The sequence below is a fragment of the Solea solea genome, chromosome 19 (genome assembly GCF_958295425.1).
Source record: "Solea solea chromosome 19, fSolSol10.1, whole genome shotgun sequence".
NCBI lineage: Eukaryota > Metazoa > Chordata > Actinopteri > Pleuronectiformes > Soleidae > Solea > Solea solea.
In genome coordinates this window covers 7,249,355-7,262,976 of record NC_081152.1, presented here as the reverse complement: position 1 = coordinate 7,262,976, position 13,622 = coordinate 7,249,355, and the positions used below count along the sequence as shown (strand labels likewise).

General features: G+C 40.1%; 1 protein-coding gene across 1 annotated transcript in view; it reads right to left on the bottom strand.

Moving 5' to 3' along the window:
• Positions 1–3,450: 3,450 nt before the first annotated feature.
• The window catches only part of lamc3 (laminin, gamma 3), a 101,988-nt gene continuing 91,816 nt past the window's right edge, over positions 3,451–13,622 (bottom strand). Inside the window, exons 21-28 of the mRNA XM_058617410.1 lie at positions 13,437–13,571; positions 9,641–9,851; positions 8,985–9,134; positions 7,810–7,912; positions 7,344–7,546; positions 6,115–6,255; positions 5,902–6,001; positions 3,451–5,371 (exon numbers count right to left, since the gene is read on the bottom strand). Coding sequence (XP_058473393.1) covers positions 5,109–5,371; positions 5,902–6,001; positions 6,115–6,255; positions 7,344–7,546; positions 7,810–7,912; positions 8,985–9,134; positions 9,641–9,851; positions 13,437–13,571 — 1,306 coding nt within the window. The 3' untranslated portion in view covers positions 3,451–5,108. The remainder of the gene's footprint in view (positions 5,372–5,901; positions 6,002–6,114; positions 6,256–7,343; positions 7,547–7,809; positions 7,913–8,984; positions 9,135–9,640; positions 9,852–13,436; positions 13,572–13,622) is intronic.

Below are 13,622 nucleotides of genomic sequence, written 5' to 3'. Positions count from 1 at the left end.
ACCTGTGTGTTGTCAGTTGAGGTGGTTTGAGCGTCTGATCAGGATTCCGCCCCCAGGAGCCGATTCTATTAGAGGTTTTCTGGACAAGCTGACAGGGAAAAGACCTCAGGCTGGACTTTGACCTTGCTCGAGGGATTTCATCTCATGTGGCCAGCATCGCCTCAGGAACTGGAAACTATCTTTGAATAGTTGTAGTGAAATAAACGGATTGATTATATAGTAGTATTTAACCATTAGAGAGCATTTCAGCTGCTTTTTTACATTACTATGTTAAAATGTACAGAGGCTATAAGACTGTGCAATATACGGTGTTTTATCCTTTTTTCCAGCACAACCTAGACAATCTAATGAAGATGAATATAAACACACCTGAGCAAAAAGTACTTAAAATGTTTAAAATTGGATTGAATTGGTGAAATTTGGAAATAGGTCACAGTTCAAAGTTGACTTGGCTCATTTTTATGAACAAAAATAAAATAAAAACACTCCATTTTGTGACTTCTGCACAATTATTGCTACTTAATATCACTACTAAAAACTCAACAACACATAAGACAAAAAGCAGTAAGGAGTTGTTTATTATTCCCACAGCAATTTACCATGGGTGCACCTGTGGCACTGATCCATAAGGGTTCATTTTTAACCAACTTAAATGTTAAATGTGATGGAAGAATGCCCTCCAAATATAGATATAAAAAAATCATTTTGCAAGGAGCTACAAACTCTAAAACTTGACTTCTTTTCCCTTTTTTTTTTAACATTATAGATTTGTTGTTTTGTCACATTGACATTCGAGGAAAGACAGAAAATGTCCCCACCTGAAATCATGTCAGAGAAAAATAGCTTAAAAAATAAAAGAAAGAAAGAAAGAAAGAAAAGAAAATCCCCATCTTGGCACTGACACAATATGTTTGTGTAGATTCTCATTTATCCAGATCATAGTTCTCCAAAGGTCAGTGAAATCGGGATTTTCAGCAACAAACAGAACTAAATAAGAGTCTTAGATAAGAGGTCTCGTCCAGTTGGTCCTGATTCAACGTCTTTTATGTAGCAATGACACAGTAAAATAAGGGAATCATTTGTTATGCTTACGGTTAAAAATATTCCTTAATAATGAAATAATCCACACTCACTTTATTTCTTGAGTGGTTGTGGAGGTGGTCGTCACTTCACTGAAGTCAGCAGGTGGTTTGATGTTTTCACTGAGAGCTCATCAGTGACATCAGGAATCCCAGGTGTGCTCCTCCTCTGCTTTTTACCTCTTCCCATTTAACATAAAGGAATACTTCCACCCATTAGCATTTAGCTTTGTATTACAAGAATAGGGCTAGTATTTTTGAAAAATTGTGCTTCCCAACCTCAGTTTCCCCTGAGTCTTTCCTTTTTTTACGTGCCCACCAGTGACACTTGGTCCTGTTAGCGTAACAGTTAGCAAAGATGGTGGACACTGTTTACATTCTGGGAATGAGGCCCCGCCCCCCCTACGAGTGGGTCTAAAAAGTGAGGAATTAGCGTTGCAGTTTAAGCCTCGGACCAAGTATCACTGGTGGGCACGTGACATAAAAAAATAATTAAAGATATTTCTCAACTCAGGGGAAAGCACCATTATTACTATTCTAGTAATACAAAGCTAAATGCAAATGGGTGAAGCATTCCTTTAATCCCCCCCAAAAGCACTTTAATATTATGCCGTTTTCCCCCCTTTTGTTGGTGACCTGAATCTCACCTTGTGCACTTTACCACTTACCTTTGCAGAAAAATACCTCGTCTTCAGCACTGACGCTACAATAAAGCTGCTGCTGTTTACAATAAAACGGTGCTCATTAAGAAGAAAGGCGAGCGATGACGTTTGAAACTGGCAGGGAGCTGAGAGACGGGGCGGGGGAGCCCAACCCGTCTTCAGTCATTTGAAAAGGAAGTGAGCGTTCCTCTCATGCTCCCGCCTTTGTTCTTAAATGCTTCAAGTCTCTGGTGAAACCATCAGTGACAAATATTTGTTTGCGGGAGTTTGTTTGGTTGTTTTTCGTCCCCTTTACGACTCATTTCGTGTGAACTGCAAAGAGCAGATCTAGTGCAGGAAGTGCAAACACATTTTACTCTCCAGTAAAAACAACAACAAAAAACTCTTCCCCCCCCTCCCCAAAGTAAATATACATCACCCAATTATTCTGATGTGTTGGAGAGAAGTGCACAGACACACAAGACGAGGTCTGGGAGCACAGTCACATTTGGTGATACTGTTACTGACCCGGTGTGAAAATCAGCGGCCGATGAGCAAGTAACGCGTCAAGTCGACGTTGGCTAAAGTGCAGGACTGTGAAAGGCCACCCATCCTCACTAAATAACCACTGTTGGCCATCATAAAACCCGCCGGTGCACATCACTCCATGCAGACAACATGCTAATGAGGCCTCCCCCGCTGCTTTTAATGAGGATGAAAGCCGATGATGACATGATTATTACTCCTGTTGTGGAGCCGCTTTTGAGGCCACGAGGGTTATATAACATCTGATATCAGCCACTAAATTATTCCATTTACTATGTGTTCCTGATTGTTTAATACTGATTTATAAATTATACAATTCACCTTAGGACAGCCATTATTATAGCCATTTTTTTGGCTCAGAAATGATGTCGCAATATTCACTCCAGTGCAAAGCATGAATATTGTATTGTAATGGCTTCAAAAAGCTCGGTGTTGCTCTCTTACGCCCGACCTCTAAACAGTCACGATTTTTGATTTCATTTTCATATGCTAATGAAACTCATCTCAACTCAGTGAAAAATGACTTCAAAATCCCACAAACTCAACCTGCATTTATCCATGTGATCAATTTCCGCGAGTGCTCTCTTCTATTCCATCAAATTGGGAATATCAATCTACATTTGTCAGAGGATAAGCTTGTTTTTTGTCTGTTTTCTTTGCTCTTGTTCAACACCTGGTATCTGCGTATATAAAAAAAATGTAATGCGCATGTTTCATTGCAAAAGTAAAAAGAAGTATTAGATTTGTGTAATATAGCACTTGATAGCAAACACAGCACCTCCGACAAAGGTCACATTGACTTCACAGTTTTTTTAACTGCTCTGTGGGGGTTTATTTGATATGTACTGTATTGTTAAACACAAAATTGTTTGCATTTTCCACCTTGATTGCTGAGAGTTTCTTAGCTCGAGCTTTTCATTCACTGCCCTCCCGAATAAAACTCTCACAAAAATGTTCATTCACCCTTTAGGAAATTCTAACTCTACAAACTACAAAGGCTGATTATTTAAACCTTGGAGCAAATTGAACTAAAAGAAAAAGGACACAAGACGATTTCTAAGAGGAAAAAAAACCCAAGATTGAAACACTGTTGAATTCAATTTTGAAAATTCCCCCTAGATTTCCATCCATTTATATCAGTTGTGAGAAGCTTTGCCCTTAAAACAGTATAGTTTCCAACAAAATGAGCCTCTCATGTATTGTTTATTGTATTGAAATATGATCCTAGCTGGATGCAGACGTGCAATCGATAAGGCTGTATTCTGATCTCTAACCAGTTATTCAGATTTATATAAGAAGAGGGAAAAATAACGTTACATACATAAACCCTTTACATATTAGCGGTGTGCATGTGACCACTTCCCGAGACAGAAAATATGGAGAGAGGACAAACACAGAGAGGTAGTCTTCATCGGTAACTAAGAGTCCTGAACACTGGTTGTGTGCTGTTGATGCCCGACCTGAACCCCGCAGAGGCTAAGAGGACTAATTGTTAATTACGCCAGGTTGATGAAAAGGAGCTGGAGTGTAAATGAGGGTGTCAGTCTGGAGGAGCACTCGGATACACCTTTTACCCACACAGAGGAAAAATCGGCATTATTCTAAACTTGACAGTGCACTCCAGCAGCTCAGAACGCCTGCTTGTTATTGACGGTGAAATTAAAGTTTGAATGTTGTTTTCAGAACAAAGACTGTGGGGATGGAAAAAAAGGAGGGGGGAAGAAAAGAAGTAAGACCAGGGTTTTAAATCATGGGAGATGGTGTTGATGGTGTTGTGTGTACTCGTACTGTATTTATATCTTTGTGAAGACCCTTTTTGTGGTTTTAGACGGTAAAATTGGACACAGTTTTCCGGTTTCTCCCAAGAAGTCTACTTCTCTCTTGATTTATAATGTCAGTAAACATATTCCTGAGGAGTAAATGGTACAATTAATATGCCCAGAGGTGGAAAGTAATGAATTACATTTACATGCATCAATTTATTGTTTAATAAATTTGCTATTTAACTTTTCTTGTTTTTTTGGAAGTAATGTACTTTGCTACGTTTTAAATCACATCCGTTAGTGAGTAAAAAACAACACAAACAGGTGAATGGCAAGGACAGGTGAATTGGTGTTAATTAAGGTCCCTGAGTGAGTGAGAAAGTTAAAGCATGTGTGACCTTTGACCCATGTTGACTGATACATTATGTGTTGACATATTTTATTGTGTCAGCACTTTAATTTGTAAAGCTTTGCCTTTAATTAAAAACAATTCATGAGAGATTTGTGTCCCCTTTAACAAGAAAGAACTCCAACCTTGTTAAAAACAAGCTACTTTTTTTTTACTTTTACTTGAGTAGAATATTGCAGTACTCTTTCCACCTCTGAATATGCCACAAACTGTATGAGTGGACACCAGTGTTTTGACAGCTGATGTTGTCCAACAGGAGACGGGCTGCAGGTGACACCTTTGGACGTCCTTTTGGAAAACTTCATCACAGTTCCAAATATACAGCACATTATAATACCTGGCATGAGGCAAGTTTTAGGTTAAGGGTCATTTGGTTGTGATACTTAAGGTTAAGGTAATGGGCTATGGTGTGCAATATATCTGTGAGGGTCTTCACTGAGGAACAAAAATGTGTGTGTATCTTTTTCTAAGCAGTGCTTGTAAATTAATCCTTTGGGCAAAAGGTGGAAAAAAGAGAGGAACATACAAAAATATCATTAACTCTACCTTTTTTTTTTGTTGAAGCTGAATAAAAAAATGGCCACAGGCCCTTGTATTTATTAAATCCTCCAAGACGCTTCTGATGTTCAACTGTCTTATCAATAACTAAAATCCCTGTCATCTACAATGTCTATGCCTGGCCTGTTTCTGTGGCCTTGGGGCAGGACTGAGGCAAGTTTAAAGTAATATCCCTGAGACTGTCTCTCTCTTCCCTGATCTCCTGTAAGTCCTGTTCAATGAGGGACAGACGGCTCTGTTGCTCCTTAGCAGCCGACTGCAGCCTCTGGATCTTGGAGCTCAGTGTCGGGCTCTCCACGCTCCCGCGGAGCATGCTCAGGCGCCGCGCTGTCTCGTTGAGGATCTGGTCGAAGCGCTGCAGCGGCACACTGTCATCTGTGCCATACATGGGTTTGAGAAAGAGAGGGAAGACAAGGGCTTAAAGACTTTCTTTCTGATGTTTACTATGCAGCTCTTGATGGCTTACATCACTGATGCAAATTGAAAATCAGCCGACACATCGACCCGATCGCAGCGATTTGTCTTTATTCATGAGGCCCGATGTCCACGTATTGACCGCGAGTCAGAACCACCCTTTTTTCGAGTTAATTCTTACAGTGGCGTTCACTATACATGAAATGTGTAAGACTGAATAGGTCAGATAATAATGGGGCAGAAATACACAGCTGAATTGTTTTATTACATTGAAATTTACCCACGAGGAAATGCTGCTGGGAACAGCAATTATTCTTGCTTTACCATCAGGATACCAATCAGGGAAATATTTCCATGTTAAATGAGGCATTAAAAAGCACAGAGCTCTTTAGTAATCTGACATTTAAGGTATAATGAAGATGTATGGGTTTATAGACACAGTGGACTAAAAAGTGGCCACAGAGGAAATCATCTTTGAGAGAATGACTTACCGATCTTACTGATTAGGTCTGTTAGAGTGGCAGAATAGGCCTCTAACTGGAGCTTGGCTGCCTCCATGTCTTCCTTTACGCCGGTCAGGGACACCTCAGGCTGGGAATAAGAAGACATAGTCTAGGAAGTGTTGTTTTTAGCTGCGCACAGGAAGCACCGATCGATACTCATAGATTATGCCTTACAAACGTGAATGTGTCCGTGTTAAGTACCTCTGAGGTGATTTGGGACTTTGCTTTGTCAGTTAGTAGCTCGTGCTCAGCGAGCTGTTGTAAGGCAGAGTCAACGTGGGAGCTGAGTTGAGCAGAGGCCGTCCTGGTGTGCTTGGCCAGGCTCAAGGTGGCTTTGGATTCCTGGAACCAAAAGAAATAATGAAAAATGAAGTGACAGCTGAGGGTGCACAGATCGATGACAAAGCATTTTTAACAAGACTAAAAGCCTGGTTTATGCTTATAACGGCAACTCGACAGAGCTTAACGAGTTGCACAGTGTTTTAAATTCATGCTTTGGTGGAAGATGTCGGTCGTCTCCATGGAAACCAACAACACAGTATCTTTCGGACAGTTCTTGTATCATCCTAATCTGGTTATCATTCCGTATACTTGTTTACTTGATGGGATGGTGACTCAGCGTTCCCAACTGTAGTGTCTCTATTTTCTTTATCATTATTCGTCAAAATGGTGTTGTTGTTTTTTTAAATCATTATATTTTATACATTGTATATACACTTATATACATTTTTGTGAACTTTTTCAGTTGTTTTTTCTGCTAATTCAAAAAATAGGAGGTTCTTGATATAATTAAGGAGGAAGAGGATAATAAATCTACGTATACTGTGAGGACGACGGAGGCCCAAGAAACTGAGAACATCTAAATAGAGTAAACGACAAAATATGACGCAGTCCATGAAACTTTTTTTTTTTTTTTTTTTTACAGGTGCACGACAGGAGAGGAAAAACTGTTTTTTTTCTGTCGTTTGACACATTTAAACACTATAAGCCTAATTTATAGAAACATGCTGATGTCAAAGTAAATGCTGCTAAGATGCTTACAATTACAGTTCCATCATGCTGATGGTATCATGTTAATCTTCCTAGTTTGGTAATACAGCAGCGTGTTAATTAGCACCAAACGCAAAGTAACAGCCAGTGGAGGATCTCATTAAACTTGACCTGATGATGGTGTCGGATGAAACCTTAAGTAATTAACAAATTTCATCTTCAGCGGGTCATCTTGAGGGCACATGAATAACCCGGTGACATGGGAATCCGTGGCATTTTATTATTTCATGGCGTCAATGCAAATTTGACGAGAAACCAGATCCTATTAAAAGAGCAGGATGAGATCTCATCTTCGGAAAGGAAAGCCACGACGGCGCCATCCTGTGGTAACCACAAAAAAACGACACATATCGTGACTGTGAAAATCCAAACACTCATGCCTTTACTGCTGCGTGCGCTTTTCGTTCCGCCTCCTTTGTGGTGCTGCTGGACAGGCTGCAGTTCTCCAGAGCAGGATCTAGAATTTCCTTGATGTGCGAGACTCGTTTCCTGACGTCGGCCAGGACTTTTTCCTCCAGAGGTTTCACCTTCTTCATCGCGGCCTTCGTCTGGGCCTGTCGACGGGGCCACTCCCTCGCCATGTCTGAGTCGAGGTGGGGAAGAAAATGACAAATTCAAGGTTGTGTTGCATTGCGAGCTACAGTTGTATCCCGTAAAAAGACAAGTAGGTCAAAACATCACAGCAGTCATCATGGCTTATTAATTGCAGTAATACTTGTGTCTGTGGTCCTGTTTGGTTTCTTTTTCAGTGTCAGGGCTTGACATTTATCTTTCAGTGGAATCTTTTAGTTGAAAAAATAGTATATACACAGACAAAGAGAGTGAAAAACAAATAACAAGACTCACTTTCAAATTCTCTGTGAAGTGAAATGGCTTCTGATTCCACCTCCTTCCCTGACACTACAGACGCCAGAGCCAGGGCTTTTGTCTCTTGAGTCTGAGCTCGAAGCTTTATTAGAAACACAGAGAATGAAACACACGTTTTAATGTGCTGTAGAAAGCAAAACGGTCAGCGGAAATAATCCACTCATAGTGGCGCTTCTGCGCTAATGTAAGCAGACTAACAGATTTAACAGATAGGTAGGCTATGATGGTCATGATTTTACTTACTGGACTGTAAATATTTGATAAGTAGCACAGAAACTGTGACTGACGAGGCAAAGTTTTTACTATACATTCTGAGGGGAAAATGCATGTCTGTAACAAGTGGCAGAAAAACATGTACAGTATATATATATATAAAAAGACCACTGTCAGATCTCCAACGTCGGTACACCGTGAGCGTTTAGCAATTCATCCAGCAACACAAAAACGTAACATCTTTAAGGTCTCGCTAAGTGAGTCTCCTGCAGACTGCCAAAAGAAAGTGATGTCACTTTTTCCCACTTAGGCAATGAGGATTTAAAAACTCTGCTGATACTATGAAAAGGTCTTGTTTTCAGTCACTGTGAGCTTTCACAGAGTAATGTTATGGCTTCTATTCTTTTTCAGATCAAGGGCAGATCTTTTCACCGACTCTATATTACACCGCAGAGACGATGCATAAATACAAACCTGAGTTGTCAAAGGGTTGTTTCTGCATCGCACCTGGTCATGGACGAAGCTCAAGACATTTTGGCACGATTTCAGCGACATCATGATAAAACTTGTAGATTTTAACCTAATTTTACAACCATCAACCTTTTTTTTTAAGGTTTTGCTGAATGTGTGTCGTTGATGATGTGACATTAAACATATTCAAACAAGCGGAGCTGTGGCTGTTTACACACAAAGTGCACCTTCCTCAACTCTTCAAACTGTCTCACAGACATCCTTAAAGTTGACAGCTCCTGAACTAAGCTGTCTTTGTCTTTTTCAGTGTTGGCTTGACCCAGGCATTCCTTTGCTCTTTTCTATTTATTCGGTAGAAAAGGTAGAAAGTGCATCGAAAATTCAACTCCTAATATTCACATTTTTGTGTTGTTCTTTCACATCGCTGTTGATGTGCAAAGGCTTTGTGGCATCGCGGCAAAAACACTCACCTCACTGATGCCACCCGCCATCTCCAGCTTCTTATTCACAGTCTGTCTTAGAGGCTCCACCTCACTCCTGATTTTACTGATCAGATCATCTTGGGTCTGAAGTTGCTGGTCCAGCTCTTTGGTCTGTTTCAGCAGCTCCTCGCCTCCCCACTGAACAGGAAGCAGAAATACAGGGACTCAAAGCTCTGTCCTCATTTGACTTTTTCTATCAATTTTGGGGAAAAAAAACAAACAAACAACATTTTCATTGACATTTACAACAGACAATTAAGCAGCGGTGCAGTGTCTGCTCAGAAATGATGCACTGGTTAATCGCCCTCGTCTGGAACAACATGTGCCCCCATGAGCTCCACATGCTGCCAGAAACTTCTCTCATATGCCCACTCAGTCCTCCCCCCCAAAAAAAACTGAATGCATGTTTTCCAAATGTTAGATCACAGAAAAAAAAAAAGGAGCAGCATTAACTGCCCACTCTTCATAACCGAGAGATGCTTTTATCTCTATACGAGCCTTGCTGAATAACGTGAAGTGGATTCTTATATAAATAAAACATGCGCCATCTCTAATTAGACTAAATGAGTCACTCATTGGTCTATAATGTAACATGATGACGACTTATATTCCATTTGCGCCCTGGAGGTGCCGTTCAGACTGACCTCGGCTGTACGGTTGGGTGGTTGAGTTTGGTCGAGCTGAGCGTGTGGTGATGAGCTGGCGTCCGTCAGAGCCAGCTGATGTAGGGATGACATGACGTTAGCCAGGGCGAGCGTTAACGCAGCGGCCTCCTCCTCCAGGGCCTCATGTTTGGCTACGGTGTCGTTCACCTGCACCGTCAGATTGTCCTTCTGCTGCTGCATGTGTGTTATTCTGAGACGAAAGAGGGAAAGTAGAGAAAATACAGTTATTGTAATAAGAATAATAATACAGTTTATTTATATTGTCCTTTATATAAAATGCAGCTCAAAAAAAGCCGAACATATTAAGACAATTAAGTGCAACAGAAGAATAAAATAATAGTAAAACACTTGTTTTTACATTTTCCACAAAGAATATGGATAAAGAAAGCCATGTTATATTTGTCACTTCTGTACATAATTGACATTCAAATGCTCCATTTAATGTTTGTTACATGTTTTTTTAAAATATGTTTTATACTGTTCAAATATAAAATTTAACATGCAAAATCTGCTGTTTGTGTATAACTGCAGTGGTTTGTTTTGTTTTTAAAGAAAACTTTTAATTTTTCTTCAGTTTAAATTGTTAATGCACTATTTTCACATGCAGTAAAGTGTAAATATGCCAGATATTGAAAGTCATTCTTGAAAAATGGGCAAAAGCACTTAGTCACAGGACATTTTAGGGCCCTTTTATGGTTCAAATAAGCAAAGAAAAAACAAAACCCCAATACAATAGAAGAATAAAATAAGAAATTCTGTACGTAATTGACATTCACACAATTATGTACAATGTATTCATGTAACACCTAAGCCTCAAAATGTACGTCTGGACTTTTTTTTTTGCTTATTTTAACCATAAAAGGGCAAGAAAATGTCCTGTGCTTTTGCCAATATTTCCAGAATACCTTTCAGTATCTGGCAGTTATTTACAATTTACTGCATGTTAAAATAGTGCATTAACACCACCAGGTTACATTTGAAATAACCGTATAACAGGATTTATTATACAAGTATTCTGACTTTATTACATCTAGATTAATATGTAAATGGTATGTATTTGTATACATGTATATATATATCTTTATAGTATATATATGTGATGCCGCTCGCGATTGCCGGCGTTGTCCCTAAATACACAAGACTCCTCTGTTAAATATAGAGTTTACCCTGGTAATTGTTGGAGATTAACCCACGTTTTTAGGATTGTTAAGTAGTTTTAAGTGATCTACAGTTCGTCACTGTTTTTTCAAACGTATCAACAGAGGCTTCCGTTCTATGATGTGGTAGAAGAACGTTTCAAATCCTCAGTGCTTAAGTGGAAATAGCTACATGACTTTCTTCTGGCAGCTGTGCATGCGACACACTTAGTGAGCCAAGACTGAGTAAGGAAAAACCCGTTTGGAACACACCCCGACATAGAATATCTGAGAGATAAGAACGTGCCAGGCCAAGTAAAAGCTTTGAAAATTGTATCATCATTTCATGAAGCCAGTGAAGTGATGCAAATACTTGTGTAATATGTCCTCTTTTCGCGGGTCTTGCAGTACAGAGCACATTAAAGCAATCTGAAGGCTCTTTGCACAGCGCACGGCTTCTCTTTTTTTTTTTCTCCATGCGATTTATTCACACATTAATGATGCTTTTTCAAACCTGTATCAAGTCAGTGTGAGCTTCCGCATCAGCTGCAACATGCCACTGAGCAATGCTTCATTTCAAATGTTTCACTTCTGACTGGGAAACGACTAATCAGTCAGAATGTGTGCCGGTGATGATGTGAGGAATTAAAAAAAGCTGGGACTGTAAACTATCAAAACCTCACAGTCATACTTAAATCTGTCCTGCAGTGGTGAAGTGGAAAGATTTAAGCTCCTGGACCAATCGAGGTCTTTTCTCCTTTTTTTTTTTCTTTATCAAGTAAAATGATTGAGCATCAGTCCATCACAGATAGACGCTGATCCCAGCGATTTCACCAATTTGACAGAAATTTCACCGATTTCTGTCTTATGGAGTTGTTGATGGGACAAAGGATGAGTGGACGGTGGAAGCAGAGGGTCCTACAGTCCAGGACCATGTACTCATTAGCTACTGTACGTCTGTCTCTTCCTTATCTCCATGAGTAAAGTATCATACTGCCGATTCAGCTGAGAATCAAATAAACAAACAAAGGAAAGTGTCTCACACATTAGTGCAGATGCTCTCTGTCATCAAATGTAAAACACTGGAATCACAGCTGCACATCATTGCGACGCTTGTCCTCCAGTCCAAAACTGCCTTTTCCACATTTCTTCAAAGTTTCTTAAACCAGAGAAAAGTGAACTTCTCCATTTAAATAGCAAGAATAATAAAAGCCCTTTGTGCTGAGATGACATAAGAAGCTAAATTGTGCTTTAAATCATGCCTATATGGCCCTTAATGTAAAGAGTGAGGTCGCATCAACAGTGATCACACCTTTTTGTCGTTTATTCACATACGTAAATATAAATATGAGAGTGGAAAAGAATAGAATGTAACAGCCACTTTTTGAAAATAGAAATACTGCTTATATCTACACCAGAGTGCCCTTTATTCATTTGAATATTTGTTCATGAAGAGAAAGAGACACCGTACCTGACACTCGAGAGCCCCACACATTATTTCACATGTAGCGCATCCCACCTAACTTGGGTACATGACAAAACAGCTTGTTATAAATAAGTAAATGACAGTAAAGGGAAGGCAACAATGAGATAAAACCCTTTGTGAACTTCCGAGCGTTGCGGGAAAGTACATGTTAAAGTGTTGTGTTTGTCGCCTTCAAAGGTGTAAATTAAGTACATTCTGTTTTATTTTTACAGAAGCACGGCACTCCAGGTCTTTTATTTCAAATACTGTGCATTTTCATTAACAGTATCTAAGAATTTGTGTGGATGAGAATGAGTGTGCGCATGTTGTTAAAAAGAACAATGTCAAAGTATTAGCAGGGGAACTGCGTCACGGCCCAGAGAAGAACCATGTGACAGTTATATTTGACATCATTTAGTCCAATAAATGATCATTTCCACCGTGATGTGCACAGTATATCAGCTATAGTGGACATTGTGCTACAGTCCTATTGTTAGTGACTTCTTGAATACTGTTGTCAATGTTCTAAATGGATATCCCTCCTGTCCACAAAGCCCATTGGATGTGTCGCATGGGTGTATATGCGTGAGGAATGTAATTTTATGCCGTCTATCAGTGCGTTAAGTGCTCAATTCGCGTCCTAAGAAGTGACACAAACACACACACACACACTCACACACATGCATTGTCATATGGCAGTGCTCCATAGATTAACAGAACTGTCCCGAACCAGGCTGACTACTGTTAGAAGGGGGTAATCAATTTTGAGTTCCTCGCTTCTTGCTCTCATCATGGCCACCGGAGGGCTTTTTGCATCATTCTGTCTGGCGTTCGGGATAATCCTCACAGCAATCACACGCTAGGAGATGCAGCGAGTGAGCGGCAAATCCAAGAAAGCAATAGGCTTACAGTGGAGAGAAACCATTCCCCTGTGGCTAAATGTCTTACTCCTAAACGCCAATGTGCTTTAAAAAAAAAAAAGGCTGCTGCGATGACGACCTCGAGCTGTAATTCAGAGATAGGTGCACTTTGTTCAAAATATACAATAATCCAGGGAGTCGTGCGGCTTGTTGGGAGTTTGAAATAAAGTGTTCTTCATGAGAACACAGCGAGTGTATGGATGGATCTACTGGCTGTGTGTGTGTGTGTGTGTGTGTGTTGTTTTTGTGCTCACTGCTCTGTTAGGTTCCTGATGTACTCTTCAGTGGAGTTGTCCTGCAGTAGATCCATCAGGAGAGCAAAGCTCTGTTTTGAGGCTCTCACTGCGCTGCTGGCTATAGCCTCAATGTGGTCAGCTGTTTCTCTGTGTCTGAGAAAAGAGGAGGAGGAGGAGGAGAGAGAGGGCGAGAGGGAGAAAGTG